A 20,312-nucleotide genomic window follows, 5' to 3' on the forward strand; every position below is an offset into this window, starting at 1 on the left:
TAGGAATCCAATAGTAATGTTTATAGCACAATAGTAAACAAAAGCTTGATAAGTTTCAAATTCATATATAAATAAGCTGGTTTGATGCAAGGGAAAATGCAGATGAGTTTCTATAAAGAAAGTCAAGTATGTTTCTGGTGCACTAGTTAACTTTGACATGCAATGGAATCCCATGAAAATATTCAGAGGAAATAGCACTTAAAGGGCTGAGGGCTGTTTTAACCAAATTCATTTGATCTTCATCTGAGGAAGCAAATGGACAATGATTTATTATGCTGGTAATAGCCAGCCAACTATAAAGAGACCAAACATTTATTTTTGTTTTTCTGCCATTGACTTACATTTTCCTAACTGAATTTAATAATTGCAGATTTTAAATGGTGCATACAGTATTTGGGTTATGAAAGTAGATGTAAACCCCTACTAATGTTTGTCTGTCTGAAAGAATGTTGACATGGCAGCTAGATTTTTCAGTTAGCCATTACTGATTTATGGCAGTATCAGCCCATGGGCATTCACTGCAATGCGCTCTACGTGGGGCTACCTTTGAAGGTGACCCAGAAACTACAATTAATCCAGAATGCAGCCGCTAGATTGGTGATTGGGAGCGGCCGTTGAGGCCATATAACACCGGTCCTGAAAGACCTACATTGGCTCCCAGTATGTTTCCGAGCACAATTCAAAGTTTTGGTGCTGACCTTTAAAACCCTAAACGACCTCGGTCCAGTATACCTGAAGGAGTGCCTCCACCTCCATCGTTCTGCCCGGACACTGAGGTCCGGCTCCGATGGCCTTCTGGCAGTTTCCTCACTGCGAGAAGTGAGGTTGCAGGGAACCAGACAGAGGGCCTTCTCAGTAGTGGCACCCGCCCTGTGGAACACCCTCCCATCGGATGTCAAGGAAATATGTGGGAAAATGGTTGTTTATACATAAGAGCATGAACAGCGCGTGGACAGCTCATGCTGTCCCAAATGATTGGTCCATGTAACATAGCCTGATCGACTGCATGGTCTGGTGTGATGGCATGGCATTGTCCTTATCTGCTGGCTGAGAACAAGCTGCATTCCTTGTATTTTGTATCTTTCTGACTATACACAATAAATGCTGGGCTGCAGCAGCTTTAAGGCAGCCAGACTTCTTCAACCCAGCTCTGCGTGAGACTGATTATTACTGATGACGAGCAGGTTCTCGTCAGAAATAAACAACTATCTGACTTTTAGAAGACATCTGAAGGCAGCCCTGTTTAGGGAAGTTTTTAATGTTTGATATTTTATCATGGATGCCACTGTTACAAAGTTGAAGTCTACCCTTCACAGCTTTTATGATGCCATGGCTACCCTGAAGGGTAGTTTGCACTGATATGCCTAAAGTAGATCAGTGCATGCTAGTTTGCGAAAGTGACTGTGGGCTTATCAGATCATGGCTGTCACTTACTTATTGTAAGCCATCCTGGCTGCCCGCAGAACCATCAAAGCCTTGGAGAAATTCTACTATGCAAAAGGCGGCCAGCTGGTTCCACCAATCAGAAAAGCATTTATCAGCAAAGTCCTCCCGATGTTACTGTATGGGGTTGAAATCTGGGGGTGGAATTTAAAAACACTACAACGGCTGGAGATTCTACAAAACTCTTTTGCACGGAAGATACTGGGTCTCCCCAAGGGCTCGGTTGCAGCACAGTTAAGAACAGAACTGGGCCTCCCCTCCATTGTTGCGAGAGCCCACATTAGAATTATTAGCTTTTATTGTAAATTAATCAATGCCCCAGGTTCCCTACTAGCCAGGCAAGCCTTTTTAACGTGTTCTCAAAGCAATAAATGGTCCAAGGCCATGGTGACTATTACTGCACACTACTCTCTCCCAAATCTTGACTCGCTGTCCTCTTGGGACAAACATAAAATCCGGGCCTGGATTCTTACAAGAGACGAGGCCATGGACCGGGCACAGTCCACCTCAGCTCGCCTTTCCATGTGGCTCCCTAAAGTGAAAGTGGTAAGATCACTTGCCAACTACTTGATAGACCTGACGGAGCCCAATTTGAGAAGAGCGTTTACTATGGCCCGCTTCCATTCTATACCCACGGCCTTCCTGCAGGGGATTTACTCTAAGACCCCTATTACCCAGCGTCTATGTCCATGCACAATGAATGAAGTAGAGGACTTCATACATTTCTTCTTCTACTGCCCTATTTATGAGCCAATAAGATCTAAGCTCCTCCTTTTGATCCCGTCCACCATTACATCTAAGGAAGACTGTTTGAAATCGCTTCTTGTGGACGCAAATCCCCAAATTTCACGTGGGGTGGCAATCTTCATAGTGCAGGCTCTGAAACTCAGGGCTACCCTGACAGGGTAGCGTGCCCTAGACCTGGACCTGTTTTAATTCTTTTATTACTTTTAACTCAATATGCTGAGTCTGTTCTGGGGCCATTTTGTGCTTTATATATATCCGCATATTAGTTTTTGGCGCTGGCTACTATATCTTTGCATTATTGTCTTCGGGTAACTTAAATGTCACTACGCCAGCCAAAACACCTGAATTTTGCTTGGTTGCTTGTCTCTAGTTTGTCTTTTTTCTTTTTTGTATTGTCTTATTTTGCTATGGCAGTTTGCTAATGCAATAAAGGTTTGATAATTCTGGAAATTCTACTTATTGTTTAAACAGGCACTTTGCGATTACCAGTCCCGTTAAGATCAGATGCTTTTTACATAAGCATGCAGGATCCAGGTGAATTTTAAAATGCCAAGTTTTGGAGAATACTAAAAATTATTGTGTGTGTTTGATAGACACTGACTACAGAGAAGGAACAAGGCTCAATGGCAGCTTATGTATTTTCATGCAAAAAGTCCCAGGTTCAATCCCTAACATGTGACTTGGTTTAAGAGCAGTTTCCTATGCTCCTGTTATAGAAATTTATTAATCCAAACTGATTTTTCACAAAATAAGCATAATGGCTCTCACAAGCATGGAATTGTCAGTGTATTATTCCCTTATTAAATGTGACCAGATAAGAGAGCTACACTTATATTCCATCACATATACTGTTCACACTTAGAATGCAGAGGTGTTAGTATTCTTAACATGCACCTTTCAGTTATTTTGTAGCCATGCATGACAACTCTATGAATCTCCCTTTTACAGACAGATGTTAAACCACCTTGTAAGTCAAAACAGCTATCTGAAATTCTGCGATTGGTAGCTGTTGCTACAGGTTTTATTTAATATCAGATTCCAATACTTGCTATTATCTGCTGTTTTTTGGAAATTTGCTTGTCTGCTATGCATTTGGACACCTCTTAAGATGTCATAACCAAATTCTGCATGGTCCTGAGATCAAGGAGCAAGTTTTTGTCCGCGTTTGTATACAACTGGACACCATTTTGAATCAGAACAGAAGAATGAGCATTTTAAAACTGCACTGATTTTTTGATTTCTTAGAATTCCTGGGCAACACCAGGTAGAAGGCTGCTAGGGTTTATACAAATGACCCACTCAAGAAACTTAATCTTAAGAAAACACTAGACATATTAATGAACTTCAGTTATAACTGCAGTCACATAAAACTGGAGGTTTTAATCAATGGAGCAATTTTCTTACTACCAACAATAAGATTTTTCTGGATCCATCTAGGCATAGCACTAACCAAAGACCCTTTCTATTATACGTTAGAATTTATATTTGGTTGAAGCAGATCAACCTACTCATTCCAGATCCTACTGGGCCCATATTAGAAGCTCCCATTCCTCCTGCAAAACCACCAACCATTGCACCACCTAAACAAGGACAGAAAAAAGTCACATTATACATCTCTGTTTTACTTAAAAGCTAGGGAATTCTACCAAACTACCTTTTCATAACAAAATAATTTATCATTCTACCAAACTACCTTTTCATAACAAAATAATTTATCATTCTACCAAACTACCTTTTCATAACAAAATAATTTATCATTCTACCAAACTACCTTTTCATAACAAAATAATTTATTGATGGCAGTAATGCTCAGTGGACATACAAAAGCTGAACAAGGGTAGCTACTAGACTATGAGAAAAATATCTGCACTACAATGTTCTCATTGAATTTTTTCAGAGAATGTAAATTTGTAAGGCCAGTAGAGCTACAATGCAGCAAGAAATCTACAAGTATCTCTTAAAATTGAATGGTTATTTGAGAACTAACAGCTGCAAGCTATTAATTTGGATTCCTGCTTTAAGCTACTTCTATTCAATCTCAAAAAGTAGTATGTGAAAAGCACTTCACCCTGTCAATCTCCAGAAAGAAGACAACAGTACCTTTCATGGACCTCTATCTCAGGCAGAAGGGAAAAGGGAGATTATGAGTATGAAGCAACATAGTGTTCACTTGTGAAAATGATTTGCTTGCTACATGCTTGATACCCAATTCCATGGAAAATGCAAGTTTGCCAAGGGCCATACCCATCCTTCCAAACGAGTCTCCAAAGCCGCGGTTCATTGCCATATCAGTTCGACCAAAGTCTCTATCAATATTTCCTCCCATTCCTCCACGGAACATTTCTGCAGGAAACACAGTAGACAGTATTTTCTTTTAGATTCCAGATACCGTATGTTTGCTTACAGACCTTTGGGTACAAAGGATTCGCTTTGAATGGTACCATAAATGGCTAAGTGGAAAGATGCTTATTCAAGATACTGATTTCAAACAAATTCATTTAAAAATATAGGAACATGGGAAGCTGTGTTTCATGGACCATTGATCCATCTAACTTAGCATTGTCAACCCTGAATGGAAGAGGTTCTCCATAGTTCAGGCAGTCTTTCCGAGTCAACATGCATTATAGCTTGACTGTACATGTTGGGTATACAGTCGAAGCAAGACTCATTTCCATTCCCCTATTACTACAAATGTGAGATTCAGAACTCTAGAAGAGTCACTTTAATTTTTTTGTAGTAGATCCCTCTTCACAGGATCAGTGGAAGATGCCAATATAATGCAGCCTCAAATGTCCTCCTCAAGAATCCCAGGAGCTGAGGTAGTTTTGGAGGCAGCAGCATGGCACCAAGCACTGGCAACAATGAGAGACTTCCCACCACCTCCAAATTTCAGCTTCAAAAGAGAGATCTTCCTCAATATCAAAGCTGTGGAGAAGCTAAATTACCCCTCCTTGCCTGCTTAAATCTCATTAAGAAGCAGCCTCCTCCAATTTTAAAAAACTGCATGTGAAATGCAAAGTCCTGTTTTTAACATCGCATCTACTTTGATTGTCTCTGTGCAGAGGCACACAAATGTAGCAGATAAGCCCTTCAGGGTTTTTTTTTTTAAATACAGTACTCAACAAAAACAAACAAATACAAAACAAAATAAATCTATTTGTACATAGCCACCAGGGTCCCTTATGGAAAAACTGGGGATACTGGCATAAAGCTAATAAGAGTAACAGAAAATAGAGAGAGAATATTTACATCAACATTATGAGAGATCATTGGATAAGAATACCTCAGTCCATTTCCAATTATAATTCTTGTCAAATTCATTGTTTATTACTCATTATTCCAAATGTGTGTGCATACTCTAAAATGGGACGGAGGACTCTTTTAATAGTCTTCATTTGTGTAAAAAAGCAAATTACACAACACTGAGAAAAGTGAGTTTGATTTGATTGTCCCTTGGATAAATGAACTTTGTGGATTAAAATTAAGTTTTTCACTATAAACCTTTATTTTTTAGGATGGAGTTTAGGTCAACTGTCTTCCACTGTTAAGAAATGGTCCTTTGGGCTGCGGCCAGACAAAGTGTTACCAGTTCCTTAGATTAATGTAAATACTTAATGTCATCAAAAATAGGTAACAAAACTTTGAGGGTTGACAATATTGTGTCCACTAATTATGATCATTTTCTTAATAACTTTGTCCCAGAATGAGGATATCAAGGGGCATTACCACCATAAATACACCTGGGCTTGCACGCTCCCCAGCAATTAAAACCTTCGGCTTTTATGCAACAGTTAACTAGAGCTTTTGATAGAAGCTCTGGTCAAGAACATGAAATATGGTATTTTATCAAGTTAACAAATTCTTAATTTTTGTTTAATTTGTATTAAGCTCAGAGGATTTAAATCACCTTTTAGAAAGGTGGTATGCTGCAAGCAAGCAAGCAAAATGAAGCCTTTGGTTAAACTCAACAATTAGGCATCCCTGCTGAAAGTTTGCTTGCCGGTTTGCTTGTAATACATTAACTCCAATGAAAATAAATTTGATAAACACATCCAGGAGAATAGTCCCACACTCTAGTTTTCAAATGGGGGTGGGAAAGCACACTGTGCTTCACAGCTGATAGTTGAAGTTTATGTTTTACGGAAGCCTTTTTAAAACTAAATGTCCGTTTCCACATCATTTATCTTAAGCTCTTAAATCAAAGATTGTAGCTTTAAAATTATTGGGTTACAACTGCAAACAGAGAGTAATTTTAAAAAGCTGGTTAATTTACCTCCCATGCCTGTTGCCATGCCCCCCATGCCTGTTCCTATGCCACCAGTCATTCCGCTGCCAATATTTCCTCGGAAATCATCCACACTGCCCATTCCTAGAAATAGATTTTATTTTTTAGTTTTACAATACTTCTAGATACACTGGAACAGCTGTACATATTAAGAGCAAATAGTCACCTACCTCCCATTCGGTTGACTCCGCCAAATCCTCCCATGTTTGCCATCCCTTTCATGCCACCAAATCCGCCAACACCTGAACCGTAAGCAAAGAGCATTTTACTAAATTCATAAATTTTGTAAAGCAACAAAGTAACTGGGGAACGTGCCTACCTCCGCCCATTCTGTTCATTCCTCCAAAGCCTGGACCATCCACTCCCATTCCTTCAAATAAACAGATTTACAGGTGAGCTATTAAGTATATCTTTATGCCACTCTACCCTTCAGCTGAACAGCTCGCAGCGAGGTTCGCAATAAAATCAATGCAATACGGCAACAAAATATATCATAACCTAGTAAGGAATCATAGCAGCAGTTAAAAACAGGATAAGATGTTAAGAACTTAAATTTTTTTTGGAAGAACCAAACAAGAAAAGCTTGGTGCTGAACAGGGACTTTTAAAGGTACATATAATGAAAAAACGATTAAAATTTAAGTATGAGTCACAATACATTTAAAGACTTCTATGGTACTCCAGGAAATGTCTCCCTCACTCCAAGGCAAGAAAACATTGGGAAGAGGAAAGCATACTGACCTCCAGGAGCCACACTTCCCATTCCACTACCGCCCATGCTCAGTTGGGTTGCACTTATGGGCTGCCCACCAGGTCCAAGTCCCATTCCAATTCCTCCAAGACCACCTTTGAAAGCAAAGATCACTCCATAAGGTTCTCAGTATTTCGAAACAGTTGAAGGCAGGGGCAATTCTACTAGGCTTCAAAATGTCTATATTATGTCTATATTATGTCTATATTAACAGGCACCATTAAAAAAAAGAGTGAATACTCACGAGGTAGCTGTGGTGTTTTGCTGTCTGCTACACGGAAATCATCGTGAGGAATTGATTTGTCATCCTAACAACAGACAAAGACTTTTAGAACATTGTAGCGGTTTGTCTCAGCTACCATGGGCAAAACAAATGAACAACTCACCATTTTTACATGCATGGGTCTATCAAACAGAAATTGTCCATTGAACATAGCTGAACATAAAGTCAAGGAACCTTACATCCGCCAATAATATGTTAAGCTACACAGGTGATCTTACAAACACACTCACACTCTAGACTATCATCCAATAGCTTCATCTTAGGGGTCTTGTCAATTAAATTTGCATTTATATGCATGCATGTAAAATAGCGGTCCGAATTCATTACAGCAAGCACCATTTTAGAAGAATTCTGCTTTGGAATGCCTCCAAGATTATGACTACTGACTGTAGCTTTGATAAATAATTTCTTTAAAATCTGATATATGAGTTAGACCGGACCACTTTTTAAATCTGTAAAATCAACTAAACAGTACAATCCTACTATATACTATTCATGTACTTTTCTGAATAGTTGTCTTATCTCCTATTGTACTAAAGTATTCAACTTGCACCCCACTATTCAAATACAGTGGGGACAGTGAGATGTGAGCAGAATCCTTCGCTCCCTTTTTTTACAAGACTATCGGGTTTTGGGGTGGAGGGGAGATTATATAGCTAAAACCATAGAGAATCAAGAGGTGGGGGGCACTTGTGAATTTCATTAATGGCCCTCCTATCTCTCCCCCAATAATATGAGCACTGTTGCACTCAAACCTCAAACACTTACTAAGGAATTAGTTACCTAAAAGTAATGGCAAAATGGGAAAATATTGTCCTTAAAGCACATCATTGCTTGTAAGTCACAATTAACAATGGTTTAAGTAGTTCTCTGTTGCCAGACCAGTATTTTTCAATAAAACAGCAAGTGTGAAATAATTCTGCATGTAAACAATGGTCTAGGGACTGAACAAGTCAGTCGCACTGATTTTCCATATAGTCTAACTGTGCTTGCCAAATTCTTCAGTTAGGTTTTAAGTGCATCAGCTGCCACCATAAAATAGGGTATATTTTGTATTTTATTGGTGATAAGTATCATTCTCAGAATCTCTAATGCCATGAGCCACTTTGTTCCAATAGAGGAAGATGAATTTGGGCTTCAAGTTCTCCCCTTAACATTATCATTCTCCCCATTCTATATTATTCCTACTCCAATGTAACCATGGTGTTATAGTCAAGCTCCTTATATACTAGCAGTAATACAGTTAGTATATCAAGGAGAAATGTACAGTGGTGCCTCGCAAGACGAACGCCTCGCAAAACGAAAAACTCGTAAGACGAAAGAGTTTTCCATTTTTGAGTCGTTCCGCAAGACGAATTTCCCTATGGGCTTGCTTCGCAAGAAGAAAGCCCATAGGGAAATCTCCGGGGACCTCTTTTAAATGCTGGCGGTGGGGAGCAAAGACTTTCGCCCACCGCCGGCCTTCAGAAGAGGTCCTGGACCTCTTCTGAAGGCCGGCGGGGGGCAAAAGTCTTTGCTCCCCCCTGCCTGCCTTCCCGGGATAGCGGAGAAGCGCAGCGCGTTTCTCCGCTATCCCGGACGGCTTTTGAAGGCAGGCGGGGGGGAGCAAAGACTTTCGCCCACCGCCTGCCTTCAGAAGACCTCCACTGTCCCGGGGGCTTTTAAAATGCTGGGGGTCGGCAGCGAAGGCTTTTAAAATGCTGGCGGTCGGCAGCAAAGCCCTCCTGTCCCCGGAGCTTGCGGGGCGGGAGGTGGGGAGAAGGGCTTTTCTTCCCACCACCAGGCTTCAGAACAGCCTTCTGAAGGCTGGCGGTGGGAAGAAAAGCCCTTGTCCCGTCCCGTCCCGTCCCCCAGCCTTCAGAGGAGGTCGGGGGACAGACTGTCCCCGGACCTGGTCTGAAGGCGGTTTCCATAGGAACGCATTGATTGATTTTCAATGCATTCCTATGGGAAACCGTGCTTCGCAAGACAAAAAACTCGCAAGAAGAAAAAACTTGCGGAACGAATTAATTTCGTCTTGTGAGGCACCACTGTACATGATCAAATATACTACAAACAGAAAAGTTATCAATTGCTTTGCTGAAAAGCTCACCTTTATTCACACAAACATACAAGTCAAATATAATGTAGACAGAAAATAATTCATTCCTATTTAACCCACACTTGACAACATACTCCTTTAATCAGGCCCGGTCACTCCCCAACTCTTGTCAGGATACATATTGCCTGAACAGCTTCGATTGGCTGCTCAAACGTCACTGTTCCCATTCCTCGACTCTTTCCATCTTTGTCTTCTTTAATATCTGCACGTTTTACAGTCCCAGCAATGCTGAACACTTCCTTTAATTTCTTCCAGCCAACTTTGAAGTCAAGCTTAAAAAGAAAGTTTCCATGAAACAAACCAACACAATTTTGTCTTACAAAACAGGATTTTTGTTTTAGCACAGGGGCAAACTCTACACATAGCTTAAGTATAGCAATACACACACACACACACACACACACACACACACACACACACACTGTAGAGGTGACAGATACATGGAAGATTGCCAAAACTGAAGTATTAGTTATCAGAGATGCAAATAAATCTTGGTCACATCCATGTTCTTTCCTTACATTTTTTCAACATGTTGATGAACAACTTAGTTCTGATGAAAAGTAACAACTCAGCTAAAAACTATCAAAAGGAATGTAGTACACTGAGCACATAATCCAACATTATCTAGTTGGGGAAGAGTAAACAAAAAACCATGTACTGATTTTAAAACTGGCTACTTTGAGAGAAAACTATTCATATGCATACTCAGCTCACAGAACAGGTTTATTACAAAGGGTTTCAAGAATTGCACAGCAGCATAAAAATCTAAGTTGGAGGTCCTAAAATAGCTTTCTCCAACCTGGTGGCCTTCAGATGTTTTGAATTACAACTTGATGAAACTGATGCGAGCTGTAGTCCAAAACACCTGGAGGGCACCAAGATGGGGGAAATATTTATATTGCAGTTTAGATACACAAAACCACCCTCAGATGAGATGCAACAGTGTTTAAAGCCCTGTTAAAACAGGCATGAATACTATCGGCTAAGAAAAATCACTTGTGCTGTGCTAAGTAAACTCGATGTTTTGCTCCAAAATGAAGCAATGCACAGCCAGTATGTATTTATACTTACATTGGCAACAAAAATGGTGGACCCAAGTCTGCCAGCCTGCAGATTGCTAATAATCTCGGGAGGAATGTTTGGATTATTAATAATAGAAGGTGGCAAATTCATCAAGCCAGGTGATATCTCTGGGCCATGTCCTCCCGTGTAGGGTCCACTCCCACGCTGCAATGCCCTGCGAGCATGCTCACCGTCCGGATCCTACAACAAATTTAGTAATAGAATAGACATCTGTTAATCCCAAATCACAGGGGGGGGGGGGGAAATGGTAACAGTACTTTCTTTCTGAAATTTCACAGTATCACAACAGAGCGGTTAGCATCCTTATCAGCGGCGGCAGAAGGAATAAGTACTTCATGTGCATGGAGACCTGGCTCCCTCACCTCTAGAGGTGGTCCTTTCAGATGAGGGTTGAGACAAGTGTGCACTGCCACTTCATATGCTGTTACCTAGCCTATGGACAAGTAGAAATCTGTCAGCCTAACATGTTCTTTCAAAAACCAAATTCAATTATCTTGGTGCTCTCTGTTAATATCAAACGTAGAAAACATAACTCTCTGACATCATGGTTCAGAATGGAACACTCAAACAGGCAAATGAAAATGCTGACACATTTTATTCCTCCCTTATCGCTCCCACAGCAAGGCAATCTGAACATGATACACATCAGAGCCACACAGCAAATTCCCCAGACTTAAAGGTGATTGTTCATCCAACTACAGATCTAATCTTGTAGGGGGAAAGGCATATTTTAAGACTCAAGAATATCAGTAGGATGTAGATCCCCAACCTAAGCAACTCATGTCAGTATAGCAGCCTTATCTGAAGTTTTAATTATACAAGTGCCTCAACAGTTCCCCAGACAAGCAGTCTGAGGCTGCAGCATATCCAATCCATTTAAAAGCTACAGGTAATGGAAACACGGAGTAGGAATTGAATGTATTTGTCATTCTGAGAGAAAATTGGCACTTTTGATATCATTGGTTGCTTGGAAATGAAGTATGATTCTTGTTACTGTGTGGAAGTATCTGTGAGGGCATTTAATAACTCTACACAGTTTGTTCTGCTATTTTAAAAGAATTCCAAAACTCTTTCAATACTCTGCATCAAAGCTGCAAAAACTACAAGCATACCTCTTTTATGTTCAATGGTCTTCCATTTAGGTCATATTTATTCATAGTTTCCAGTGCCTTCTTTACAAATTCTTCATCTTTGAATTCAACAACACTGGATGAAACAAAATAATGATGTTTTGGTTTGTGTGATGAACTTTTAAAATTGTTATTAAAATACATTTAAAAAACTAGGGGAAAACAAAGGAAAAAACACAAAGGAACACTTACCCACAACCCTATAGCCATGTGAAGATTTGCCAACATGGAAGAAGGAAAAAATAAAGTTGATTTAGTAAATGCAGTTACAATGAAGTATTTTAACATTTCAGACAAACTGAACAAAAATAGACATGCTGAATGAAGAATGTAGTTTTGGAGTGGGAAGAGCAACATTAAGCTAGTTATTTCTCCTACCACCTTGCATAGACATTACAAAGTTTATTTATTTAACATTAGTTATATAGACACAGATGGTCAGTTTTTTTAAAACTCTGACTTTTTTTTTTAGCCAAACCAGAAATAGAATGTGAAAATGATATACAAATTCCCATGGCCAACTAAAGGAAAAAACTGAGCAGGATAACCAAAAGTGGATGATTATCTTAAAGTGCAATACTCAGGTTTTCCAGAAAAATGACTGCAATTATATTACTTAACAACTGCTAGTATCTTTTCCATATTTCAATTTTAAGGAGAAGCAGTTTGGTTGCTTTTTTCCCCCAGCACTACTATTCAATAAAAATAAAGCAACCAGTTTAGGTCTATTTTTGTTTTATTTTTTGAAACATTCCCACAGGCCGAACAAAAAAAGCATTTAAATAAAAATTTCAAAGGGAAAAAACCAGACACCCAACAGGTTTAATTGCTTACGTTCGAGTCAAACCTGCATTCTCTTGTTCACACAGCAGGCTCAGAATTACTATAGTTTGAACGTTTGACCTTTTTAAGAAGACAGACACAAAGCAGCTTTTAACATTCTTTGCACTGAACTGCCTCCCTCATTGCTGGCAATCCACTGCCTAACAACCAACTCCTTCCATTCCATTTTTAAAAAGACCTAGACAAGTTCAATAATCCAGAAGAAGTCCTGCAATCTTTTGGGCTCATCAAGACATATGTTTATACTCAAGCCTCAGATTAGAATGCTACACTTAATTTATCATTTCAGTGATATTTTTTCCAATGCTCAACTTAAAACACATCTGAACACACCAGAAATCCTAACGAGAGCTGCTGTTTTAAATGAATTAGGTAAATGCCATTTATTTAGACACATATTAAAAGAGCTTTCCCCTTGCATCCAACTACACCAGTTTATATGGAAGTTGACAAAGCTGTATCTGATACAGAAACCTCAGTCTGTAATAACATCAGTGAAAAAAAATGAAACTTACTTTCCAATTACTGGTACAAGTATTAAACAAAAGTAAAACTGCTGAGCAACTTTAAACCTCTAGCAGATGATTGCCCACGGCACTTACCCTTGATTTTCCTTCTGCATCCTTAAACAGCTCCACGTATGTAACCTCACCAACTACATAAGACATACAAAGGGAAAATACCAAGAGACAATGCATTTAAACACCAATGTCTTGCTTTGCTGTGTCCCTGTGCACAACTCTACGAAGAAGCACCTATTATTCACCAACAATCAAAACCAGACCAACATACCTCCTGTCAAGGTCTATATAATTTAGCTAATTTTCAGGAATATGCAACAGCCACATTCTCAAAAGCTAAAGAAAAACAACTATATTTAACCTAATTCATACTACAGATCATATTTTGGCCAGTATGATATAGTTGGTGAACAAGTTCAGATATACAAATAGTCCCTTCACCTCTCAATTAAGGACATCAACAATAACACTTTCAGTGACATTTGTCATCCTGCTAACAACAGCTGTTTTAAGGTGACTTTCTACCTGAATAGCTTCAAATAGTAAAGAGGTTGCCTTCAATAGAATAACCAATTTACAAAAGTCAAAAAATTTCACAGCAAGCCACACACTTTCTAAGGTTTCATTGCATAAACCAAATCATAGAAGTCACGTCACCTTACAACAGATACACCTAGCACAGTTAAAGGTTTGTTTTATTTATTTATTTTTAAGGCCTAGAAACCGAATGTTCTTTGCATGATTTTGAAGCAATCATTTTTTTCCAGTTAATTCAAAACCAACTTTTGACAGTTCATGAATTGGGATTTCTTCCATCCCAGACATGCCCATGGCAAGAAGTTTGGGGCATTCAAAAAAACTACAACTGTAGTAACAAACGTGATATAGAGCTCCAGACAGACAAGTCATGGCAGAAGTGACAATGCAGACAGAGAATTCTACAGCCAGATTCCACCAAGAAAAATACAGAAACATCTTTTGAAGGACATCTTTTCATTCATACTTTAAAAGCACACTAAATTTTGCTTGTATTCAGAACTACACCTAGACATAACGCAGTCCCTTGAAAGGTTCATGAGGGCATGCATATTCTCTAGGCTACCTACTATCGTACAAGAATGGAAGGAGACTGTGGATACTTCATTTGTTTACTGATACTATCCTGCAATGCAAATGTCTCCAGTGAAAGAGGGGGGAAAGTAGACATAACAAGCAGAAGTTGAAAAGGACAAACCAAAACTGTGTGTTTCACAGTATTCCAGATATGTGAGTTTGTCTCATTCCTGTGAGAAGCCAGCTGCAAGGAGCAAGTTACCTTTCTCTCTCATAAGATCTTTAATAGACTGCCATTTCATATCATATGGGATGTTGCTAATGAATACTCTGTTACGGTTAAGGGTCTTCTTTTCTCCAGTGCCTGCACCCTTCTCCTTTGTGTAAGGATGGAATCTATTCCTGTGTCCAAGAGACGGGATTGCCTTAGGCTTTGAAAGATACTTTGATTTCACAGGTGGTCTCTCATCCTTTCCCGTTTCATCATTTTCCCTGCATGTGAGGAAGGAAAAAAAATAAGAATATTAGTTTGCTTTTAAGTATATAATCCTATCAAGCCTTTATGACAAAATGTAAAGCCCAAAGTAGCACCTATCACAGGGACAAATGACACATATTCAGGGTAATACCTTCACACCTGTGTGCATATGTTTTAAAACAGCAGGCATGGGAGTGGATCCAGAATTGGAACTGTAGTATGAGTGGGAAGGGGGAGGGACTAAGTCCCCCCATGAAAAAAGATTATATTTATGCCAAAAACAGCTTCCCAGGAAGGATTTTGGTAAGACCCTGCACAGGAAAGAAAGGGTTAACTCCTCATCCAGTTGTGCTTTGGTCCCAATCTGGATTGGGGATCCCTGCGGCTATTTAAAAACCAAATAAATCTGCATGTGCAAATGCAAAGATGCATGTAGCATCACATGAAGCCCATGATCCTCTCCTTTTTGGCTTGCATCTCTGTCCAGTTTCCATGACTAGAGAGACTGATTAAATGAAAGCAATAATTTTCATCTAGGTTCTAATGCATTCAGAGTGTTACACTTTTCCCTCACTAAGAGACAATGTTAGCAACTGCACACAGGTCACTCAACCATATCTTTACTTTCATTTCCAGTAGGATTAAACCAGCAGTTCCTTCTACAAGCTAGAATACACAAGTGAGACAATATAAGACCACCACACTCAGTCAAAAGTTACTCAGGTTTCTTATGAAGGGAACTATTTCAGTTTTGCCACGCTTAAGAGGATCAGAATGCCTGAAGACAGCAACACTTGTTTACAAAGCAGGAACTTTCTTTAGCATACAATGCAGCAACAGAAATCTCTGCTGGTGTACAGGTTGTGGGTGCCCAAACTGACATGCATGAAGAACATATTTTTTACATTGCCCTGTCAACATATATGGTCTTCTAGTAACATCAGTCAGCATCAACACTTATTTGCCAGTTTGATAATTCTCTGCTTAGGGACTACGCATGTGCCCAGGCAATGTAATGAAGACTTAGGGTGGTCATGTTTCTGACCACTAAACTGGCTGCCATAGGTGGCAATGAATTTCATCTAGAAAAGTGAGCAGACTGCCAGAAGAGACAAAAACTTCAAGCTGCTTCCAGCAGCCCACTGCCTTTCTCCTTACCCACCACAGAAAGGAAGCAGGCTCCATGGAGAAAGATATCCGACCTTGGGCAGCTTCCTGTGTTTCCATGCTAGCTGTGGAGGAGGGCAAAAACCCTCATGTGTGTCAAGTACAGAAACCAAAATAATACATCCATGTCTGATACATCATTAGACCAAAGGACGATTTAGTGTGGCATCCTGTTCACAGTCCACAAGCAGGACATGAGCATGGAGTGAAGGAATGCTCCTTCTTTCCATCACCATGCTGCTCAGTTTCCAAGCTAGGTGTACAGAATATGTGCCTAACAAGGAAACCAAGCAGTTTAGTGGTGGAGGCAGGGAATGCTCTATGCTCCCTGTGCCAACCCACCACATTTATATATAACCTGCTTTTCAGTTGTAGAGGGGACTGGCAAAGGAGGGACAGAGTGCTCCATCTGCCAGTCCCTCTAAGGAGGAAAAGCCAGGCTTGTGAAAATGCTTGTGAGCTTGTAACTAATGGTGCTAATGTACAAGGCCGAATTGCACACACAGCCTGAGCAGTGCACAAAACATCTGGAAATCACTTTCTCCAACATCTTTTGAAAATGATCCATATTGACAGGGGGATCACATAGCCCCATATCCATGCTGTCAATTTGTACACTTTTTCCACCTGAATGTGAACAATCACAAGTCTGTACACTCTAACCCACGCAAAGGCCAATGGCTCACAGGAGAATATTTCTAAATAACAACAAAGGATTGATAAGGGAACCACACAATTTGGACAGGTCTGTGCCTAACCAAGATAGGAAAAATCCAGAGGAATTTAAGCACTAGGACTAAAATAACTGCAATTGTTATCTAATGGTCAATTAGGACCAACTTTGAAAGTTCTTAGGTAATCCAACAAAGGTGAACTGTGGGATAGCTGAACACTAAACAAACGTTATAAGGGGGGGGGGGGATTCTGAAACGGTAATATTTGAGGTCAAGTACAACTACAACTTCCCTACCAAAATCAATTCCTAAGCAAAGTGCAATTGGAAAAGCTTCACAAATCAATCAATCATCAAGAAAGGGACCAATTCACAGATTTTACAGGAAATTCATAGGATTACATGTGGTATTATTAGAATAACTGAATAAAACACAGGGGGTTTCCCACAGAAACTGGAGATATAGCCATTCCTCTAGATAGTCTTCTTTTCAATAAGAACTCCACCGCCATCATTGATAGATGAAAAAAGAATGGCACCAGCCATCAAATTAATTGAGCCCAGGGCTTGTCATAATATATTTTTTTAATAATTTCACATTATTGTTTAATGGAATAAAAATATTAACCTAAAAGGTCTCATTTTTTAAACTTCTGCAATGTTGACTAATGCTGAATATGATGGATTAAAAAACTGAACAGGTCAAACAATAAATATGAACTAGGAATAGAAAAATTATTTCACTGGGATCCTAATATTACTTCCAATCAATTATAAAATTAACAAAGAATTGGGATAACGCAATGATACAAAGATATGCGTATCTTTCTTTAAAAAAGGCTTCACCCAGTATTGCCACTTCTAATGTTGTCAAACGCAAGTTCAGACAATAAAAAGATATACCATAGCTACTAAAAGGCTGGCCATAAAGTTTCTATTCTAAACAGTTTTACTATTCACTTATGTGATCTTCAAATACTACACACCATACACTATAAATGAAAAAGACATATACAAAACCCAATTTGATGATTCGATGAAAACCAAAAACATTTGACCTGAATGTTCCCTGCCTTGCAGTACCCTTACTTGACAGATTATATGACCAGATGAGCAGCTCTTTAAAAGCCTGGAAAGGTATACTGTATTCTGTGAAGCCATCATTCCAGGAGAAGTTAAAAGTGGAAAAAGTTTGCTGCTATTAAGAAAGCAAATATGACACCTATAAACACTGAAGAAATAACTTAACTTGATTCATTTTTCAACAGAGAAACCGAACAAGTCCAAGCATTCCTTTACAGCAACCAGTTATAGAGTGGCTAAGAAGAAATGTAGTAAGACCCCCTGCTGCTTCTCACTAATGGTCCATCTGGTCTAGAATTGTGTTTCCAAAAGTGGCCAGCTCCTGGAAGCTTGAAAGCAGCACATGAACGCTCTTCACTGCTATTTCTCCCCACCATCTAGTACAGGCATAGGCAAACTCGGCCCTCCAGATGTTTTGGGACTGCTCTTCCCATCATCCCTGACCACTGGTCCTTTTAGCTAGGGGTGATGGGAGTTGTAGTCCCAAAACATCTGGAGGGCCGAGTTTGCCTATGCCTGATCTAGTATTTGCCATACTGGGAAGTTCTATTCAGCTATCATGATCAACAGCTTTAAGTAGACCTATCCTCAATTAATGCAGCTAGGGACCACCAATGCATCTTGTGGTAGTGAATTCCATACAGTAATTATATATGTGAAAAGGCTCTCCTGTCTGTGTGGAATTTATTTCCTATCTATTACAATGAGCAACTACAGTGAGTGTGGGACCACATTCTCCGTGCTCTTCGTAATCACCAAAGGAAGAGAGTGGAAAGGTCACAAAGTATGCACACAAAAACCACAAATTCTATTTATTTATAATAATCCAGCAAACTAGAGGTTTCTTAAATTAACCCTAGGGATATTAGGACCTTGGAAGAGAAGGGTTTCAAAAGCTGGAAAATGTGAGATTAAAGTTTCTTTTAAAACAAAACTTCTCCTGCTTTGGAACAGACAGATCTAGCAGTTCTCAAGCAGGACATTTAACACTCACCAACTAGTAACAAGAACACACACTGATAGACTGGTGTTATCACCAATTGCTCTTGTTGTGAATGGTTACTGTGCTTATCTTGTGCATACATGTTGCGGCTTTGCATAGCAATGTCACAGACTGTATCCTCTTGCATTTGGTGGGCACTGGCCTTGTTTGTTGCGTATCTTGACAACCTGGAATAACAAACGTGGGTCCTAGTCCACAAAAGGCCTCTGCCACAAAACAAGCTGCCCATCTCAAAGGTGCAAAGGGACTCCTTGCTGTAAACCAACTGTGGGTGCAAAGGACACACTGTACCTGTTGACTCAGAACTAAGCCCTATGAAGCGAAAACAGGGCTTCGTCCAAGGTAAAGTGTGCGCAGGGTTACACCCCATTCCCACACGGTTCTGCCCTTCATGAATCTTCCCGATCCATTTCTTCATCTTTCATGACTCCGACTTATTCTTTATCACTACAACCGTGTTGTTTTTGTTTTCCTTTTATGGTCTTTCATTTGTGCAGCCGCCATCGCATCATGTGGCAGCTCATACCCTGAGCCAGTCTAATAATAACTGCTCCATCATCATCATCCTCATCCCTGTTCCTGCTTAAGAAACACAACGACGGCCTACCCTTGCCTTTCTTCCATCCCAGAGTCGCAGGCAGCCCAGCCAGCCTCTGTCCCTCCCACTCACACACGTAACACACCCATCAAGCGGCCCCTCTCCAAACAATGCCGGGTATGGTTACTAACGAGGGGAACCCGAAGCCTCAACCCCGCCATGGCGCAGGGACCACTCCCCCCCCCCCCAAAAAAAACCCGCCTGGCGCGAGGCCTGCGCGGCCCCCCGAATCCCCGCGCTCAGGTAACGGGTCCGGGCGGGCTGCCCACGCCCCCCTCCCGGCCTGGCCCGCCGCCCCGCCCCGTTTCTCCCTCACGGACACACACATTTTGACGCCATTGGCGCCGTCGCCGCTCTCCGGCCTGGCGGCTCCGCCCGCCTCTCCATCCTGCTGCCGCTCGTGGTCGTTGGCGGCCGCCTCTTCGGCTTCTCCCAACGGCGCCGACCCTTCGAACTTGTCGTTCTCCGCCATTTCCCCGCCGGGTTTGAAAAGGCCCTCCGCCTCCTCCTCCGCCTCCTCCTCGCGAGCGAGCCGGCGAGCGCGCGCCTCGGCCTCCACTTGCTGGATCCCGCTCTCTTTCTCTCTCCTCAGTCTCTGAACCGGCTTCCCCCAGGCTCTCGCGAGAACTCCGAGAGCGCGGCGGTGCCTTTCTGCCTGCCGACCGGCAACTTCCCGGTTGCCATAGCGACAGCGGCGGCGGCCTAGGCCTTTGCCGGCGGCCTGCATGCCTACATTTTTTTCGGCTAAACCCTGATATTGGGAGGTGGAGCGGGGTGGGCAGTGCCTTTTTTTTTCTAAAAAAATGTTTAGGGGTACGCTCCTTTTCCTACTCATATTGAAATACTGCCCCTCAATGAGGCCAAACTTATATGAGGCTGCATCCTAATGTTTTAATGTATCCTAATCTTTTAAATTGTATTTTAATCAACTTGGTTTTTATTATTGGTTGTTAGCCACCCTGAGCCCGGTCTTGAGTGGGGAGGGCGGGGTATAAATAAAAATGTATTATTATTATTATTATTAACAAAATGTTTAGGGGTATGCGTCCCCACCACACAGAAAAAAGCACT

The 20,312-nt window shown here is 40.8% G+C and overlaps 1 protein-coding gene across 1 annotated transcript in view; it reads right to left on the reverse strand.

Moving 5' to 3' along the window:
* Positions 1-19,976, reverse strand: part of MYEF2 (myelin expression factor 2) — a 23,996-nt gene extending 4,020 nt beyond the window's left edge. The window contains exons 1-15 of the mRNA XM_077918784.1: positions 19,568-19,976; positions 14,502-14,731; positions 13,268-13,320; positions 12,015-12,022; positions 11,805-11,898; positions 10,681-10,872; positions 9,728-9,881; positions 7,612-7,661; positions 7,470-7,533; positions 7,216-7,320; positions 6,795-6,845; positions 6,646-6,717; positions 6,464-6,559; positions 4,435-4,533; positions 3,695-3,770 (exon numbers count right to left, since the gene is read on the reverse strand). Of these exons, the coding sequence (XP_077774910.1) occupies positions 3,695-3,770; positions 4,435-4,533; positions 6,464-6,559; positions 6,646-6,717; positions 6,795-6,845; positions 7,216-7,320; positions 7,470-7,533; positions 7,612-7,661; positions 9,728-9,881; positions 10,681-10,872; positions 11,805-11,898; positions 12,015-12,022; positions 13,268-13,320; positions 14,502-14,731; positions 19,568-19,968 (1,745 nt within the window). The 5' untranslated portion in view covers positions 19,969-19,976. The remainder of the gene's footprint in view (positions 1-3,694; positions 3,771-4,434; positions 4,534-6,463; positions 6,560-6,645; positions 6,718-6,794; positions 6,846-7,215; positions 7,321-7,469; positions 7,534-7,611; positions 7,662-9,727; positions 9,882-10,680; positions 10,873-11,804; positions 11,899-12,014; positions 12,023-13,267; positions 13,321-14,501; positions 14,732-19,567) is intronic.
* Positions 19,977-20,312: the final 336 nt, after the last annotated feature.

This window comes from Podarcis muralis, chromosome 14 (genome assembly GCF_964188315.1).
Source record: "Podarcis muralis chromosome 14, rPodMur119.hap1.1, whole genome shotgun sequence".
NCBI classification, from domain to species: domain Eukaryota; kingdom Metazoa; phylum Chordata; class Lepidosauria; order Squamata; family Lacertidae; genus Podarcis; species Podarcis muralis.